Raw genomic sequence first — 19,717 nt, 5'->3', positions numbered from 1 at the left:
TTCGCGTTCTCGACTCTCATTTTCAAGAGGATATAGTATCCGAGGTGGTTTAAAATACAAATCCGTGATCCATAATAGAAAAAGGAGAGTGTGTGGAATCCAATGAGACCTTGTACCTAAGTTACGGTCAGAGCGAAAAAAGATATGTCTTTCACTGCATTCTAGTCCGTCACTCTAATGTTCCTCATCCACAAATCTTTCATCCTCGCTCAAATTAATGGGGTAATCGTCGCTTTCTCGGTCCGAATCTCTCTCGCTGCATTGTAAACAATGGGGAATTTTGAGGAATCCTACCTCCTGTGACGTCACGCTACTTCCGGTAGGGGCAAGGCTTTTTTTTATCAGCGACCATAAGTTGCGAACTTTATCGTCGTTGTTCTATACTAAATCCTTTCAGCAAAAATATGGCAATATCGCGAAATGATCAAGTATGACACATAGAATGGATCTGCTATCCCCGTTTAAATTAAAAAAATTCATTTCAGTAGGCCTTTAATTTAAACAGTATTGCCGGCAGTTATTGAATGGTTATTTATTGGATTGGCTCCGCTGTCAGCAGACTTTTATTTACAAGATAGAATGCATAAAAAAATTAGAAAAATCTGTCGTCATGTCTTTTATAATGATTTGTACAATAGGCACAATTTTTAAAAAAAAGTGCAGTTCCCCTTTATGGAACCCACAGAGTCCCTGGGATCCACTTCGAGAACCACTGTAAAGCAGTAGTCAATCAAACAGTGACCTAAGTCGTTGGAGGTGAGGACATTGGTCTTAAGGTATAAATCAACATTTTTTTTCAAACGCATCAGGACACTAAAATCTCACTCTCACCATTTTCTGAAACTTGGCAGCCCTGTGATTGGTCTATAATTGGATGCCAGTGTTTTCTGACCCGATTGAAAAAATTGTGTTATCATAGCTATCTTCCAGGATGATGGTATCTCCTTTGAAGCCAGTGATTGGTTTACTAAGATCTTAATTGGTTTTATTAGTGCTTCAGAATATTTTCTTAAAGAACTCTGTCTACGTTCGACACATCCTTCAATGCAGAAACAATCTTTTTGACTTCTCCCTCAGTTATCTGCTCTTGTTCAAAGACGGGTTGAATAGCCATCATTGGGTTTGATTTTAAAATGGCCCTCAGGCCACACTTTGGACAACTCTGCTTTATACCTTCCCTCTCAACACATTTTGGGAGATCAAACCCTCTTTCACTGTGGTTCTCACCAGGTACCACCATGATGACCAACATTAAAATACAGTAGCATAGTAGGACCAAGTATTAATAAAAAACAAGACAAGTTTTATTCAACAAGTATGTTTAATATTTTTGGCCATTGAAATATTACACCAAATAATCACTCAACTATATATTCAAACACAATGTTACTGTTCAAACAGTTAAAGAATGACTGATCTATCCCACAAACCTTAAAAACTATTTTTTTTGTAAAGAAATCTCTAAGTTACTAATACTAATACATACTAATGATAGAGAGGAAAATAACGTGAATATAACCATTGAAGAGGACATGGAGCTTATTGTGACATAAGAAAGCATGTGGCTTCTCAGTGCAATATGCATACAAAAAGTAACTTCCCCAAACAAAATGACACTTTAGTCAGCTCAAGCAATACCTATTACACACCACCAGGTGACAGTATATTTCAGCAAACACTTTTAAAGCAGGGGTGGGCAAACTTTTTGGCTCAGGGGCCACATTGGCTTGTGAAATTTGACAAATAAGGCGGGCGAGCACGTGATGCATTGGAACTAAGAGTAGGCTTCACAGAAATGGGCTATTTTAATCATATTACATCTATTTTCAACAATATAATTTCATCAAAGAAACATATGGTATTAAAGGGTTAATACTTACATTCTCTTTTAGTGGCAGTGGTGTTTTTAATCAGCCATTTGTGTTAGTGCCTCGAAGTCTAGTATCAGTTTTGTTGTGGCCATACTTGCCAACACTCCCGAATTTCAGTGCCTCTCCCGAAAATCTCCCGAGACAACCATTCTCCCGAAAATCTCCCGATTTCCAGCCGGACAACTATATTGGGGGCGTGACTTAAAGGCATTGCCTTTAGCGTCGTCTCTCACCTGAAAAGGAGACTATTATATATGTCTCCGTTATCCATAGGTTTATCTATAACCCATAAAGTAGGCAGGCACGGAGCTATTTCTCAGCGTGTTTATTCCAGCCGGCACATTAATACTGTTGCGGCTGGCTACGGGGTGTTAGCAAATGACTGTGGCTGGGGGGCGGGACTTCCGGGAGAGATAGTGACGTTGTTAATAGGAAGTGGGTGTTACAGAGTTTTGCCGGGAAAAGGGATAGACACACATTGGAGCTGTTGTGTGGTTGAATTACATCTTGTGCAATAAAGACAAGAGAAACAAAGAAGTCGTATGAGCCTACATTCCTGGGATTATTACAATACACGGACACACAACATCCGGATTCCCATCATGCATTGCTTCAAAACTACGGCACATTGTAATATCCAAAATTTCCAGCGGGACAAACAATATTGGGGGCGTGCCTTAAAGGCACTGCCTTTAGCGTCCTCTCTCACCTGAAAAGGAGACTATTATATATGTCTCCGTTATCCATAGGTTTATCTATAACCCATAATACGGTGGCCGAATGGATATAGTCACTCATGAACGGTCAGAGAAACACAAGGCGGCGGCAACGCAGTATTATGGGCCACCTTTTCAACAAATCCGTGAAGGATATGTTCCCGGATTCAGAGATCGCTCGCCAGTACTCAAATGGCAGAACAAAAGCTACTCAAATAGTGAAAGGTAAGTGTTTTTTTTTTTCTCAATTCTGTTTAAATATTTGGCTGGCCGGATTAAAATGACCAACGGGCCGGATGTGGCCCGCGGGCCGTAGTTAGCACACGCTTCCTTTAAAGGGTAAGTACTTTTTTATTTGACTCGTATATTTTCTTTCTTCCATTTGGAGGTTCTGCTGCAGTACCTGTTTTTAGCATTGCAGTCATAGAAAAGGCAAAGATTATTGCATAATGTAAGCTAAAAACAGAAATAGGCCACTTGTTGTGTTTTGAATATATACCATGTAACCTATTCTACAACATTAGTAGAATGGTTTTAGATGGTGATGCTGTTCTCCATACTGTTTGGTAACAGGTAAGTGTAAGGGATTTCAATATCCATGTTCCTCTTCTTGAAGGTTGGAGTCAGCACCTCGAGCTCCGCTTTGAACTTCCTCTGCAGCTGGCGGGGGGTCTCTTCAGTGAACTGTTCCTCTGGGTAGTGTCCCAGGGTAACCTAAGGAATAGTTATCACAAATGCTCCAATTAACGGCTTTATTCAGTTAACAGCAATAGTCCAGTGTTTGCCTTATTTTCTCTACTCTCAGCACATTGCCCTCATTTTTCATACGCAAACGTTGACAAGTATGCCTTATCACTTGTAAAACATTGGTTCTCTTGTGCAATACATTGGTTAATATATGTAAGAGGTCTGAAACAGATTTTTTTTAGATTTAGAAAATCTTTGTGTGTTAGCCTTGAAAGAACTCTGCACTTTTTGGGGAATTTTGGCCATCATCCACAGTCCTTATGAGGGACAAGACACATGTGTTTGCCTTTTTTCTGTGTTCTAAATAGTGAAAAATGGCTTATTAAGAAGCGGCTAACAATGCAGGTATATGAGATACGAACAATTCCGCCTATGAAGCGCACTAAAAACATTTAAATCCTCAAACAACACCGTTTTGTATACTGTGGAGGGGGGCGTGGTCTGCGGGCCTGCCCCGGAGCGGGGTGTGTAAGGATCAGCCTCGAAGCCAGCGGCAGGTGAGTGGATTGCCCAGCTGGGGAATTGTTATCTAATCACCTGTCGCCTTTATTAGCAGCAGCCGGGCTGAGACACGTGTTTGGAGTTGGAGACAGAGAGAGAGAGCACGAACAGAGACACGCCGGACTGAAAAGTATTAAATATATATTGCTGGAAAGCACACCATACTTGTGTATGAGAAATAAAAGACTTGCTCCAACCTGTCTACCGGGCTCACGAAAGGTCTGTCGGCACCAGGGGAACCTTCCCACACTCAAAGACTTCCACATATACATCCCTCCGTTTTCTATAACGTATTATTTACAGTATGTTGGTCATTCTAAACATTACTAGCGTTTCTTTCCTTCCTTTCGCAGAAGGAACAAAGGTTACTTCTGTTTGTTACCACCAATGTCTGTTGGAAATGGGATGACGACTGATGGGATGTTGTATCTTTCAGCATGTGTTCGCCTTGATCTGCTAAGTTTAGAATATTATTCACTCTTCGGAAATAAAGGCTTCCTAGCAATGTTGCAATTGTTTTATGCTGCATTAAATTTGTTGAGAGCCATATAGTATCAAGTCGGTAGTGTGTAGATTTTTTAAAGTTGACCAACTTTTCGGCTTGGTGCCACAACCTTCTACTGTACAGGTGAGATGCATGATTTATAATCAAGCATGCACTTTTACTAACTTAAAGGCCATACAGCAGCAACAGAAGTAGCTAGTCGTGGGCTACTCGCGAGTGGTCGGAGAAGCACCAGAAAAGTAGCTTGTCTGTGTTAGCTCCTACAACAACAATGTTGCTATAACTTAGGTAATATACAGGTCACGTGAGCGCTCTAGAGGCAGAACTGATTAATCCATTAATTCCATTGTTATCCGCCTATTACAAGTAGTTGTTCACTATTTAAAACGAACAGAAAAGAGACATGCTCTTGTCTTACATAGGTATTGTCAATGATGGGCAAAAAAAAACTGGTGTGAACTTTTTTTAGATCCTTTAGTATTCAACTTTGTGATGATATGGTATTATTGTACAATCTATTTGTACCACTTAACTCTATTTTGTACACTTTTGACCAAATAAAACAGAATACAATATTATTTACAGTATATAACCATACACTTAAGGTAAAATGTATTTAATTTTAAACAGCACACTCCAAAACTGTAGATTTTAATGGTGTCCACTCATCATTTTTTTTATGTGTTATGTAGGCGCTGTTGATGGCCGACTGAATGGATAACATGTTAACATAGGAGTGATCTTAAAAATACAATTGCACTGAAAATATCGAGCAATTTATTTTTTAAAGTTGTTTTCCAAAAAGCGCAACAACTAATGAGCAGTAAAGGTAGCAAAAAATATTTTAGGAAATCCCAAACTGTGTCTTGGTGGTCTTTATTTAACCACAGACATAATGAATGGATTGTAAAACTAACAAAACTAAAAGGATAAACGCCATTGTGCCAAATATGTGCCATTTGCTTCCCCAGAAAATAAAATGTATAAATGCACGATCAAATGACTTGTAAAGTATATGTTTAAATCAAGAAAAGTGTCCTGCGCATTTATCTGATGTATTTAATGAATACATATTATTATATTGCAAGGTGAAGTCTAGTTTTTGGAAGCAGGTACAGGCATCAAATGCCATATACTACTTATTTTGTTTATGCGAGTTTGAATTTATACTATTGTAAATCCTTAAGAAATGTGTGTTGATGTTTTTTACATATTTATGTTCTTCTTTATCCCAAATATAATTACATTTTATTTTCTTAAAAAAGTGAAGTAAAAAGTTAACTTTATTATGTCCCTGAGTTTTCACTCAGTCCTGTTCCTTACTAAACAGATGTTAAACTTAAGGCCCAGTGGGCTGAATCTGGCGCGTCACGTCACTTTGTGTGGCCTGTGAAAGCTTGGAAATTATCTACATAATAAAGCACTTTATCATTCTTAATAAATTAACTATTTTTTAAAATTCTGACAGTAAAATGGCATGTCTTTTAATATATATTGTAATGGCCATAGGGGTCCATCGATATATATATATATATATATATATATATATATATATATATATATATATATATATATATATATATATATATATATATATATATATATATATATATATATATATATATATATATATATATATATATATAATAAATTGCCAGTCACAGTTACCTTGTGCTCAGCTGGGAAAATAAATATATATATATATATATACATATACTTATTATGTCATCCATTTACTTATTATAAACTGTTACAGGCGTATTAAATAATCATGTTAATACTAAATATGTACGTAAATAATATGTGGGGATATAAAAGGCATCCGGTTCTATCAGACCGGGCGGAAGCGGAAAGTGACGTCACAATCCACCTGGAGCACCTGTCAGACACAGCGTTTTTTACCACGGAGCCACTTCATGGATTAATCCTCCTTTTTGACATTTTTGGTGTGCTTTCCATTGGCCTGTGGAGAACCGGGAGAACAGAGACTCTTTCCAGGAGGACTTTGAATTGGATGCGCAGTCTCGGTACCGTGAGTACACTGTTGCGGCTTTCAAACATTTCATCGCTTGCCCGTACGTGCATGTCACGCTACGTGCATGTCACGTACGTAACTTTTGGGACTTTGGGGAAATATATGTGTTATATGAACTTTGGGCTGTGGGATTGAGTGTGTTGTGTGGGTGTTTGATTTAAATTGGCGGGTTATATGGACGGGAGGGGGGAGTTGTTTGCTATGCGGGATTAATTTGTGGCATATTAAATATAAGCCTGTTCGTTTTGTGGCTGATAGTTATACATGTCTTGTGTTTATTTAATGTATTAATCATTCCCAGCTGAATATCAGGTCCCACCCGTGACTCCTTAAATGCGTAGTGGCAAAGACACCCGGGGAACTTGGGTGCGTTTGTTACAATATGTATTTCATATTATCTAATCATGTAACACCACATATTAACATATATTCCTAAAATGTTTTTGTTAAAATTACAAAGAAAGATTTAATAAATGCTTATCAAATGCACAAACAAGTGTGTTCAATTGCATGTAGTACAATCATGAGGCGATTAAACAATGTGTTTTTTTAGGGCTGTAAAACAATTACAATATTTAATCGCGATTATTGCAGTTTGTTCATAGTTAACTCAAAATTAATCGCATATAGATATATTTTTTTATTATTAATTAGTGTACTCTTGACAGATAATTTTCAAGTTTTTAATACTATAAATAGACAATTAGTTTGCTTCAGTGAAATATTTTTCAAATGTTATACTTTTTTAAATAGCTCAACACACTTTAAAAAATACCTGCAGTGCGTTGGTGTCTTGCCAAATTTTGTAAGAATACAGAATTTGTATTCCTGCTGTAGAAGCACTTGCATTCAGAGGAGTGGAGCTACACCATGTTTAGATACCAGTTTCACACATTAATAACATACATTTGAGGATTGTTACGCTCATGGTTTGATTGTCAAAGATGTTTGGTAATGTCATATGTGATATTTTTACTTAAATAAATGCTTCTGATATCTCGTATTACATGTTGTACAAGTTAATAGTATTCATATTTATGCATGACAATGTTTTAACCTTCTCTATTTATTATTAAATTGTAATATATAACCTGCTAAAGATGTTGTAATGGTGGACTATCAATCAGAACAGGTAATTAAAAAAAATATACACTTCATTTCAATCTGGTAGATACATATATCAGATTATATTACAAAACATCTTTGACAAAGCATGATCGTAACGTAAGACAATTTTTCATTTTGTTATGGAAGTTAGACCGGACGTGACTCGTAGCGCCATTATTGTAAAGCCAGAAGTGTGTGATTGGTATATGAGAAGAGAGGTCTTGACATGTTTTGACAATGTCAAAGAATCTAAAAAAATGACTCGAGACTTCCTCTCTACTGTCTTTTTTTCCACTGAGCTTGGCTTCCGTCCTACTAAAACGGTTAGTGTCACAATCTACATTTGATGTTATCAATGCACTCAACCGTAATCCAAACACAGAAGTAAAGCTTTACCTCTCTGCTAGCGGCAAAGCCCACCAACAGGCTGTTGCTGCAGTGATGTCGTCTACCGGTGATCAAAGATAAAATAGACTTGTCTTGTCCGGAGAACAACTTGCCATGGCTTTTAATGTACCCTTTTCATTGTGCATTTCTGCTCGCTATTTTCGAGATTGTATCTCAACAACAACTGAACGTGATTACATTTCCCCATGCCACGGAATTGACCGAGGGTCAGCTAATGCGTTACTATCGCGTTAACTTTGACGGCCCTAGTATTCATATGAATTCAGTTACAAGCGACTTTCTAAGGACAGCCAATAAGATTGAGTTTGAAACCCCTGCTACATTACTGCTCTGAAAAATGTGGAATTCTCCGCAAGTCTCATCGTCAACAAGAAGTTGCATCACTCAGATCCTCTGCAGGCCAACAGTAATTTCACATATGTATTTATCCATCCATCCATTTGCTACCGCTTACTCCCTTCAGGGTCGCGGTATTTACTCGATGATATTTAAACTATGTCAGAGGACGGGGTTAACATCTTAGCAAAGATACTTATTTATTTTTTTATTATTATCTTAATTGTTGAATGACTGTATTGTGCTCAGTGCCAACATACTATTAGCATAACTGTATATAACTTGTATTTCTCCTCCTTTTGTATTTTGTCTGGAAGTTTTGGTCTACTTACAAAGTCTGACTGCGGCCTGCTGAGCAGCCAAACTATATTGTTGATCTGAGCAGTTATACAGACAGGAGGTAATGTCGCCAAAATGGTGGCCTCCGATGTTATCCCCTTTTCCGTCGGGGGAGGACACTGCATAGTCGAGGGGTAGTTGGGCATCCAGCCGGCGTAGTCAAACTGCAAATAGTGTTTTTTGTTGTTGTTGGTTTGTTCGTCTAAAGCTTGTACAATACACAACAGAAGGAGGACTCACCATTCCGTTGTTTACAGCCGCATGCTGGCAGGAACAAGTGAACATCACCATTGTGACGAACTTAACCATCTCAGTCACAGTGGAGAAACTCTGAGGGAATCCTGCCAAGGACCGAAACAAGATGGATTCATTTTTGCTGGTTCGTGGTTCACAAAAGTGAGTACATTCCATGTATATTCCAGTATGTCATATCAAGGGACAACACTATAGAAAGGACATCTTGGAGATACTTTAGAGTGGTCAGTGTACAGTGTGTAAAGCAGTGAAGATTTACTGAAAACAACTCAAAATTATTGCCCGAACAAAAGAGCAAGATGTAAAAGGAGCACCTCTTTCTTTACGCGAAAGGAAGGCCTTTTTAAAAATGTCCCCGATATAAGTCTGCAGTTCTGAGTCTCTCAGGACGTCGTCGTCACTTTTGTAGTAGTACTCGAGCACTCCTTGAACAAACCTGTGAAGAAAAACATATAATTATTAGTGATATATTTTTGGGCACCGGTTCCTAATTGGGTCTGTCCAGGAGGACCGTTAACATTCTGGACAAATGATACAGCTATCTGTATTTTTTTATCCAGCTAACCGTCGTAATTATGACACGCGTGCGCTGTCACATTTATTTCAAGTGCCGCTGCTATGCTTAAAAAAAAGACACAGGTAGGATCTGATAATTAGCTTAGAATTATCACAAATAAGGAAGCAACACCACACAAAAGTGTTAACACAACAATATTTCCTCTCCAAAAGTCCTTCGCACGCCAATAAGAGTTAATGTCAGTTTGAAGTGAACATGCTTTACTCACGAGTCACAACTGCTGCTATCGCTCCTTATCAATCCTTGTTTTAACGAGACAGTAATCCATTGGCCAATATTAATCCACTAAAAAAAGTGAAACATTTAAGTGAAATAATAACCCACAAAGTTGCTCTCAAGCAAGATAGCGTCCGCTGACATGTACACTACCGTTCAAAAGTTTGGGGTCACCCAAACAATTTTGTGGAATAGCCTTCATTTCTAAGAACAAGAATAGACTGTCGAGTTTCAGATGAAAGTTCTCTTTTTCTGGGCATTTTGAGCATTTAATTGACCCCACAAATGTGATGCTCCAGAAACTCAATCTGCTCAAAGGAAGGTCAGTTTTGTAGCTTCTGTAACGACCTAAACGGTTTTCAGATGTATGAACATGATTGCACAAGGGTTTTCTAATCATCAATTAGCCTTCTGAGCCAATGAGCAAACACATTGTACCATTAGAACACTGGAGTGATAGTTGCTGGAAATGGGCCTCTATACACCTATGTAGATATTGCACCAAAAACCAGACATTTGCAGCTAGAATAGTCATTTACCACATTAGTAATGTATAGAGTGTATTTCTTTAAAGTTAAGACTAGTTTAAAGTTATCTTCATTGAAAAGTACAGTGCGTTTCCTTCAAAAATAAGGACATTTCAATGTGACCCCAAACTTTTGAACGGTAGTGTATATATACATATACATATTTATATACACATATACATATATATATATGTATACATGGACCTATACATAGACATATACATATACACACACACACACATTTACATATAATATATATATATATATATATATATATATATATATATATATATATATATATATATATATATATATATATATATATATATATATATATATATATATATATATATATACACTACCGTTCAAAAGTTTGGGGTCACATTGAAATGTCCTTATTTTTGAAGGAAAAGCACTGTACTTTTCAATGAAGATAACTTTAAACTAGTCTTAACTTTAAAGAAATACACTCTATACATTGCTAATGTGGTAAATGACTATTCTAGCTGCAAATGTCTGGTTTTTGGTGCAATATCTACATAGGTGTATAGAGGCCCATTTCCAGCAACTATCACTCCAGTGTTCTAATGGTACAATGTGTTTGCTCATTGGCTCAGAAGGCTAATTGATGATTAGAAAACCTTTGTGCAATCATGTTCATACATCTGAAAACCGTTTAGCTTGTTACAGAAGCTACAAAACTGACCTTCCTTTGAGCAGATTGAGTTTCTGGAGCATCACATTTGTGGGGTCAATTAAACGCTCAAAATGCCCAGAAAAAGAGAACTTTCATCTGAAACTCGACAGTCTATTCTTGTTCTTGGAAATGAAGGCTATTCCACAAAATTGTTTGGGTGACCCCAAACTTTTGAACGGTAGTGCAGCCAAATTTTTTACCCCACTGCGGCCCCGGAGTCAAAGAATTGGGGACCCCTGCCATATATGGTGCAGGGTTGCCCAAAGAGCTTTGCACGAGTCCGCCATTGTAGTCACTAAGGTCCTTCTTTTTCTCTATCCTCTTTTAGTGGGGCAGACTGGCTTGTACGTGCACATGCATCCCTCACTGTTGCCATTACAAAGTAACGTATACTGTAGTTAGAACTTATGTGTTAGTAAACTCAACGTGGAAGTGCTAAAACCAACAACAAGGTTGACGGGGAGAAGACAGTTGAAGTGGAGACATCTAAATGAGTTAATAAACGGCGTAACCTGAAGAGATGATCAAAAAGTGTAAAGGTGGTCTGTAAAACAAAATCTATGCACAATTTTGACCAAATGCCCACCGTTACTTTATATGTAGACCACAAAGAAGGGTTTTAAATGTAGAATAAAAAAATCATAATTTGACCCTTTTAAAGCATTACAATTAACTGTAGGTTGGACACGCTGCCCTTGGACTTTAAATGTTTTTGTTTTTTTAATTTGCCGACTTGAACAAACACAAAGAGGTTAGCACAAAGTATTACGTACAGTATAAATTAATTGGCAATGACATACTTGTACATGGTGTTCCAGATCCTGAGCCCATCATCCCTGTAGTAGTAGTTGGGGACATCATGCATGTCGCGCTCATTGATGTCATCTGGGATACAAAGGGAAGTGTAGGTGATGTCGGACATCGATCTCTCCATGAACTTGATTATAGCCTTTCCCCCAGAACCTGCATCCTAAGATAAAGTCCAATATGTGAGTGGAAACAATAAATAATCTTTATGATCGTCAAAGCTTTTTTTTTGTTTTTACCAAGGTAATGATTCCCGTGGGGCCAATCAGCCCTCCTCGACCTAATTTGTTGATCTCCAGGGTGTAGCGAGTGTGGGGTATGAGGAGCTAAAGGGCAAGGATGGAGGGAAAGAAGCATGAAAAAGTACTCAAAGACAAAACCCCACACTGGCAAAGCTCCTTACCTTGTAGAGGGGATGCACCATAGGTAGGTTGCGCTGCAATGACACTGCAAAGGCCTCGGCCAGCAGGTGCGTGCGCAAAAAGTGCGTGTTGAACTGGTGCTCTGTGAAGTCAGCGTTTCTCACAAATATTTTTGCTGTCAGCCAATCATGGTTGGAGTCAGTCGGGAGGAAGATGGGGTTGTCTTCACCTGGGGTCTGCTTCAGCTGCGGAAGGCGTGATCCAATTAGTGATCTACATTCTGACTCCAAAGGATGGGAAGTTTTAAACTCCTGTTTTTGTGACCGTGAGCAGAATAATGCGGTCCAGTGGGGTTGGGCCATGGCATGGATCAAACATCATGCTGTGTTTCTTCCGACTAGGGGTGGGCCTATCGATCTAAATGTTGATAGTATTGATAACAAGGTAGGAATTGATATCGGATCAATACTAGTGTGATGGGATCAATACTTATGTGCCTGTTTTTATTCTTTACGTCCGACAAACACATTTTCAGAGTTTACGCAATTTTCCAGAGTTTATGCAACCTTCTAGTTTGTCAGTGCAAACATCCCACCTCACTCAGGCAGGCTTTACCACTTCCTTACCTGCTCTACTGACTACTAACGTTATTTACCACAAACATCAGCATGTATAGGAAGTTGTTTTACTGGTTTTGTTTACATTTTAAGGTTTATGTTTTTGTTATATTGTTGCTTTTTGTTATTTTTCAGACATTTGGGTGTTGTAGTAACATACTAAGGGAATATAATTCCTGTATGACATTTTGACAATAAAATAGCTTTTGTGTCCAAATATCGGGGTCTGATTTAAATCACTTTAAATGATGCAAGTGAGTAACAACCTGTGATTCAATATTATTAATACAGATTCAAAAGTGTGATTACAAATTAGATTAATAAGATTATTCAGTTGACAGCACTAATTCATATACAATTCAATTTTTAAATCAGATTAATCACACATGATTTTTTATTAATCACGATCAATACCAATAAATGCTTGAGGTGCAGGCAGCATACCGCTTCCCCTTTGGGCTTTTCTGGATGAAATGAAATTATTTTTTTCCAATAATTTTGGAACTTGCAAGTGTATTTCTTCTTACTCGTCGTCGCCATGTCTCTTCTTCGTTCTTCTGCTTCGTCTCCTTCTTGTTGTGTGTGCAGTTTTGCACTGAGCTCCAAAAGCCGTAGATGTTATTGTAGCGTCCCAGAATAGTTAGTGCTGCAAGGGATTCCGGGTATTTGTTCTGTTGTGTTTATATTGTGTTACGGTGCGGATGTTCTCCCGAAATGTGTTTGTCATTCTTGTTTGGTGTGGGTTCACAGTGCGGCGCATATTTGTAACAGTGTTAAAGTTGTTTATACAGCCACCCTCAGTGTGACCTGTATGGCTGTTGACCAAGTATGCCTTGCATTATCATTAAACCAGTTAAAAGATCATAAAACCTGTCAGCATTTCTTGACATCTTTGAATAAAGACCATTGTCAAACCCGTCCAACGCTACAATATTATGTGGCTGTGCCGGTACGCTGTTTATATGGAGGAAAAGCGGACGCCTGGACAGCATGCGGCTGTTAAGGGGTGAAGGTTTAAGGTGAGAGAGGACGTTTAAGGCAGTGTCTTTAAGGCACGCCCCAATATTGTTGTCTGGCTGGAAATCGGGAGAAATTCGGGAGAATGGTTGCCCCGGGAGATTTTTGGGAGTGGCACTGAAATTCGGGAGTCTCCCGGGAAAATCGGGAAGGTTGGCAAGTATAGCTCTTCAGACAGATAACTTTTGTCAGTGGCTTCGTGCTTGTTTGTTCTGTATGTTTGAACTACTCCTTCTGAGTGTGCTTTTTGTTACAAAAAACGTAGTTTTACTTTTGAAAACTGTTTGTCTCTGCTTTGGGATCCTACGTCTTTTTGTCCCCAGGGACGGCGTGGCGAAGTTGGTAGAGTGGCCGTGCCAGCAATCGGAGGGTTGCTGGTTACTGGGGTTCAATCCCCACCTTCTACCATCCTAGTCATGTCCGTCGTGTCCTTGGGCAAGACACTTCACCCTTGCTCCTGATGGCTGCTGGTTAGCGCCTTGCATGGCAGCTCCCGCCATCAGTGTGTGAATGTGTGTGTGAATGGGTGAATGTGGAAATACTGTCAAAGCGCTTTGAGTACCTTGAAGGTAGAAAAGCGCTATACAAGTATAACCCATTTATCATTTATCACTTACATCTGGCTCAGACATCGTAACACTCACAATAGTGTATTAGAAGTGTGTTGTCCAAAATCTAGTCTTGATGTCAGAATTTAGTTTAAAAGTTCTTGGGAAATCAACTGTGAGTCTTTAACTTTAAGACTAATTAACTTTGTGTGTCTTCAACAATGTTTGTAACACGTTAGTGTAACACGTTAGTGTAACGCCGTTAGTTTCGGTGGTAACTAGTAATCTAACGCGTTATTTTTTATATTTAGTAACTCAGTTACCGTTACTACATGATGTGTTACTGCGTTATTTTACGTTATTTTTTATGTAGTATCGGCTAGAAACAGAAGATCTGAGTGTGTTTTCACTCCTACCCACTTTGGAGAAGTGGGTAGGAGTGAGGTGTGATCTGGGGTGGAGGTCTAGAAGTAATCTGACTAGCTTGTTCTGGGATGTTTGGAGTTTAGATTTGAGGGTTTGGGAGGTGCTAGGGTACCAGGAGGTGCATGCGTAATCGAAAAAGGGTTGCACGAGAGTTCCCGCCAGAATCCTCATGGTGCTTTTGTTGACCAGAGAGGAGATTCTATAGAGAAATATTGTTCGTTGGTTGACATTTTTGATTAACTTGGTTCCCATTTTATCACAGGAAAGATTAGCCTCTAGAATGGAACCTAGGTAGGTGACCTCATCTTTCCTAGTGTTAACAAGGGGGGCATGTCTGTGTGTACTAACAACGGAGCCGCAGTCGAGTGTCTTAACATGGAGATATTCTCACTTTTTTTCTTTTGTCAAGCATAAAGAAAAGAACATTTTAGTTAAATGTAAGTTGTGTCTTGGATCAAAGATCCTATCTACTGCCCAAAACAACAATTCAAATCTGCCTGGTTAGGCTTTGTGTATGTCACGTGTGCCTTCCTTAGGTGAAGCCATCTTTACAGCTGTTGTTATTATGCTGTTTGCTACTTATGTATGTTATGTTGCAGCTATTTAAAATAGTTTTGTCAATTTGTTCTGGCCTGAAATAAATTGGCCCTTTGAAACATATCTTTGTCTTTGTGTGTTGTATGTAGACCACATTGCTTAGCAGAGTTCAGTGATGCAAATGCCTGTCAAGTTGATCAACAGATTGCATTATTCTCCAGTGCAATAACAGTACTGAAATGAAGGCTGAAAGGGCATTAATGGGAGCTTTAAAAAAAAAGAAGAAAAAAAAAAGTAACTAAATAGTTACTTTTCACAGTAACGCATTACTTTTTGGTGTAAGTAACTGAGTTAGTAACTGCGTTACTATTGAAATAAAGTAACTAGTAATTGTAACTAGTTACTGGTTTTCAGTAACTAACCCAACACTGGTCTTCAAGAAGCAGTATTGTGCACTTTTTACATACAAACTGTGTACTTGTCCAGTTTTTTCACATACAAGAAAGAAATTAAGGAGTAGGACTAGAAGAAATGGATGTTAGCGACACTAGTATAGCTATTGCTTGTATTCCGACACGTGACTTCTTCATGGAAGTGAAAACCAGTCGTGGTCAACCAACTGAAGATGGCTGTTGTACAGCAAGCAGCGCACATACAATCAGAGTACAAAAGAGGCTTAAATCTTCCTGCAAAAAGCAGATACGAGCAAAAATCAAACTATGCAATAGAATAGATCCCTGTACGTTATGGCTGGGTCAAGACTTTCCCAGGTAAATATACATAGTTTTTGCTCGGGTAGGTTTGCATTTCATGATTTAACTTCGCGTCTACTGATGTTTGTTGCTGTTTCACGCACCGATTACGAGTAGCGGGTTTTCCCCATCTTAATCAAAATATAACTATAGAAGTCAACATTGTGTATGTGCTGAAAGCTTCATTTATGATTGATACTTTTGGTGAAACCTTAACTCATTTAGGTTTTGCTCACATTTGCTTTCTTTTTTTAAACTCGCTGAGTAGGTGCTTTTGGAAACACTCGTAGAAAACATATGTTTAAGAAACACTAATAATATTAAGATATTAGTTGGGAAATAATAACTGTTAAAAGTATATCAAACAAACATTATTCCAAGTGATCACTGCAAACTCATGCAGTCTTTGACTCTACTCCATTGGACTGGTGTGTGAGCTGCATGATTTTGTCGTTGTTTCATAAAATCTTGCACTTTTCCTCTTTTTTTAATTACCTCTTGAGGAACTCTGAAAAAACATGTATCTTTTTCGCGACTTGAAAGATTCCTACAGCCAAAAACAACACAAGGTTCGGGCGTTGTTTCTTTGAGAAAGGCTAAATGGCGTCTAGTACCCATTGAAAACAGAGCTCACTTGACCACCATGCATATTTAATGGGCGGGACGTGAGCCGGATGTAACGTCAGTAACATTCGAGCAATATGGGCCCCAATGCTAACATTATACTCACATTTTAATATCACGCTAGGTTAAGCTATTCGCTGAAGAAAAGTGACAGTTGCCACCTTTGTATCTGACTGACAAATATTAGGCAGAGCTTCAGCCTTTGTTTTTGGATGTGTATACATAGGGTGATGAGAGGCAGTATTATTGCCATGAGGAATGAATACTATTGTCCTTTTGTCCGCCTTCAAGCTTTAAAGTAAAAAAAATGGCAACCCCAAAATTCAGGGGCAGTAAATTGTATAACAATTTTTTTTAACACTGCCCTATACTAATGTTACCTGAATGGCGATAGGCATCAGCTTGTCATCTGGTCTCTTGTGAAACAGAACCAGGGGCGCCGTTAAGTACTGCTGCTTTCCTAAAACCGTGTTTGCTGGCAGTCCGTCCAGGTTCTTGTAGTCACACAGGTAAATGTTTCCTTGCTGTTTGAGGGGAAACAAATCTGGATGTCTATCTTGTCGAGTTGAATGAAAAAAATTGTTGGATCATGACTTCAAGTTAATGCAGAAGAAATGTGAAACGAGCAAGTACCTCCAACTCATTAGACAGCTTTAACCCCTCAGGAAAGGAGACCATGTCATCGGTCACAGGGAAGTTTGGCGGCAGAGTTTTGCAACGTCGGATCAGGATGGGATTGATGCCGTTTAAATATTGGTATCCGAAGAAATCATCTTCCTTCCAGTGTTGCTGGACGTAATCTGAGAAAAGAGCAGACTTTTTACTTGTTGTCAGTCAATCATTGTCAGACTTTGCTGGATTTATCGCATAACTAATTGACACAACCATTACAAGTTGTATGAACATTTTGCCAAAATGGTGGGCAGAGGTGGGTGTAGGAGCTAAATATTTCACCAAGTAAGAATACCGTTACTTTCAAACAGTGGTCAGGAACCTGTTAGGCTGAGAGAGCCATGAAACCCTAATATTTAAAATGCATTTTTATGAGAGCCATATGATATATTTTTAAAGAAAAAAAAGAAGCTCTTTATTATCATTGCACAAATACAACAACATTTCAATTTAACACGAAATACAACTAAATGTGTATTTTGAAGAGAAAATATTTTAGAGTATAATAAGTCTAAAAGTATTCTTCATAATAATGTTTTTATACTGAAGCGAACCAAAAATATTTTAAATATTTCTTACATTTAACGCGGCATGTGTCGAAGTGACCCTTCACATTGGCTTGTTTTATTGAAGTAATGCTATCATTTAATATTAGAAACACCGCAGGACCTGCTCTTTCCACTCGTTCTGAAATGTATGACACAGGTTTAAAGGCAAGGCGTATACTTCTTGAACTCACAACAAGTGTAGCTGCGATTGGCTCATACCTGTCAACATTTTTCTGTCATAATATGGGAAAATGGGTACAAATTTTGGATTTCTATTTCAATCACCAATCATCCTTGAATCAATTAAGAAAAAAAATGCTACGTGTGCTATGCTGAATTTGAACTCTGTCTTTTATAAGATTAGTTTTAACAACAATTCGATACATATCATAATTTGTTGTTGCCGATGCAATTCAGGGACGATATTTGTTTGTTTAGAGCAATAATATCCTAATCAATTAATTGGGTTGAAATCGATTCAGTAAATTTTTAACCATAAATGCAACCAGTTGGACTGTGAAATAAATACGTGGATAGTGGACACTACAGGTGAAATTTTATACACTCCTCTTAATTCTTGTAAGGGAATTAGGTATTAATTAATTACGGATATAAACAATAACATAAACAACAATTAATGGCCAATATATTAACATTTTATTTGAATAAAGTGCCACCAACACTTTAGTTCAAGAGAAAACGTGTTCTGCTCTCCTTTCCAGTATACAATAACCAACATTTTTACAGTAGATTGACCTCCTACTTTTGTTTATCATCATAAAAGTATTACAATATTAACATAAGAAAACAACTTCTCTTTAGGTCGAATTAACAGTAGGTTTACCTGCTACGTTTTCTGCTGCTGCAGTGAGACTGCTGCTAGTGCCCGGGCAGTTGGCGTGTTTGCAGTCCCATGGCACTTTGGTTCGAGATATTTATCATTGTGTTTTACTTGACCTTTACATACTCTATAAACAGCGAGCGACGTATTAAGAACATCGCAGTCTTTGCAAAAGCCTAAATATTTCCGAACACTGGACCGCAACGGTGGCTTGATCATTACTTGTTCGTCTGCTTGTCTTCTGGTATCCATCATACCCGTTTTGGTGACTGATGACCAGGGCAATGACTTCACAGATGGACTCGAATAACGTTTAACATCTTCATATCATTAAAAGTTCTAAAACCAACTTTCTATAAAGTATTCTATTTTTAAATCAGATTTTTTCTATTCTCGTATCGATGAAATCGATTGATTTCCTTTTAAAACAATGTCGGATCCATATACATCTTCCAGAAGGCCAACTTGCCGAGCACAGTAGCCAAATTTTAGAAATTTAAATCGATAGATCGACATAATGGATGACTCGTCAAACCCCTCCCTAGTCTTTAACCATTGCGCCATCAACTCTTGACAGTCAGGTCAATTGCGGGCTCCTTCACATCGCTTATAGTGCTAATATTTCAATCTGGCTCATATATTTTCTCCTTGGATTTTACAGAAATCATTGTCTTCAAGTCCGGCCAACTCTCTCTCATCTCTCTTTCGCTGCGCTGCAAGTGGTTATCCATCCATCCATTTTCTACCGCTTATTCCCTTCGGGTTCGCGGGGAGCGCTGGAGCCTATCTCAGCTACAATCGGGCGGAAGGCGGGGTACACCCTGGACAAGTCGCCACCTCATTGCAGGCAAGTGGTTATCTAAATAACTAATTGAGTAAGAGTAAATCTTAAGTATCTATTTTTCAATGGCACTGACATTACAACTTTAGTTGGTGTGTGTTCGTGAGAGAGAGAACTGACTACAGCATGTACTACAAGAGATGCATATATTTTCATGTCTTCCTTGCGATGTCTAAGTTGAATTTCAAAGGTGACCAACATCTCGGTTTATAACCACAGCCTTTTACTATGTATGTGTGATGCATGATTTATAATTTAGCGCAAACGTTTACCAACTCAGAGGCGATA

At 38.3% G+C, this 19,717-nt stretch overlaps 1 protein-coding gene across 1 annotated transcript in view; it reads right to left on the bottom strand.

Annotated features, from left to right (window-relative positions):
* Positions 1 to 2,500: 2,500 nt before the first annotated feature.
* Positions 2,501 to 19,717, bottom strand: part of LOC133633959 (hydroperoxide isomerase ALOXE3-like) — a 31,324-nt gene continuing 14,107 nt past the window's right edge. Inside the window, exons 7-15 of the mRNA XM_062026812.1 lie at positions 17,161 to 17,327; positions 16,908 to 17,051; positions 12,048 to 12,251; positions 11,884 to 11,970; positions 11,638 to 11,807; positions 9,135 to 9,256; positions 8,806 to 8,906; positions 8,559 to 8,729; positions 2,501 to 3,301 (exon numbers count right to left, since the gene is read on the bottom strand). Of these exons, the coding sequence (XP_061882796.1) occupies positions 3,122 to 3,301; positions 8,559 to 8,729; positions 8,806 to 8,906; positions 9,135 to 9,256; positions 11,638 to 11,807; positions 11,884 to 11,970; positions 12,048 to 12,251; positions 16,908 to 17,051; positions 17,161 to 17,327 (1,346 nt within the window). The 3' untranslated portion in view covers positions 2,501 to 3,121. The remainder of the gene's footprint in view (positions 3,302 to 8,558; positions 8,730 to 8,805; positions 8,907 to 9,134; positions 9,257 to 11,637; positions 11,808 to 11,883; positions 11,971 to 12,047; positions 12,252 to 16,907; positions 17,052 to 17,160; positions 17,328 to 19,717) is intronic.

Source organism: Entelurus aequoreus, linkage group LG18 (assembly GCF_033978785.1).
Source record: "Entelurus aequoreus isolate RoL-2023_Sb linkage group LG18, RoL_Eaeq_v1.1, whole genome shotgun sequence".
NCBI lineage: Eukaryota > Metazoa > Chordata > Actinopteri > Syngnathiformes > Syngnathidae > Entelurus > Entelurus aequoreus.
The sequence above is the reverse complement of the archived record's forward strand: the minus strand, read 5'-3'. Positions and strand labels throughout refer to the sequence as shown.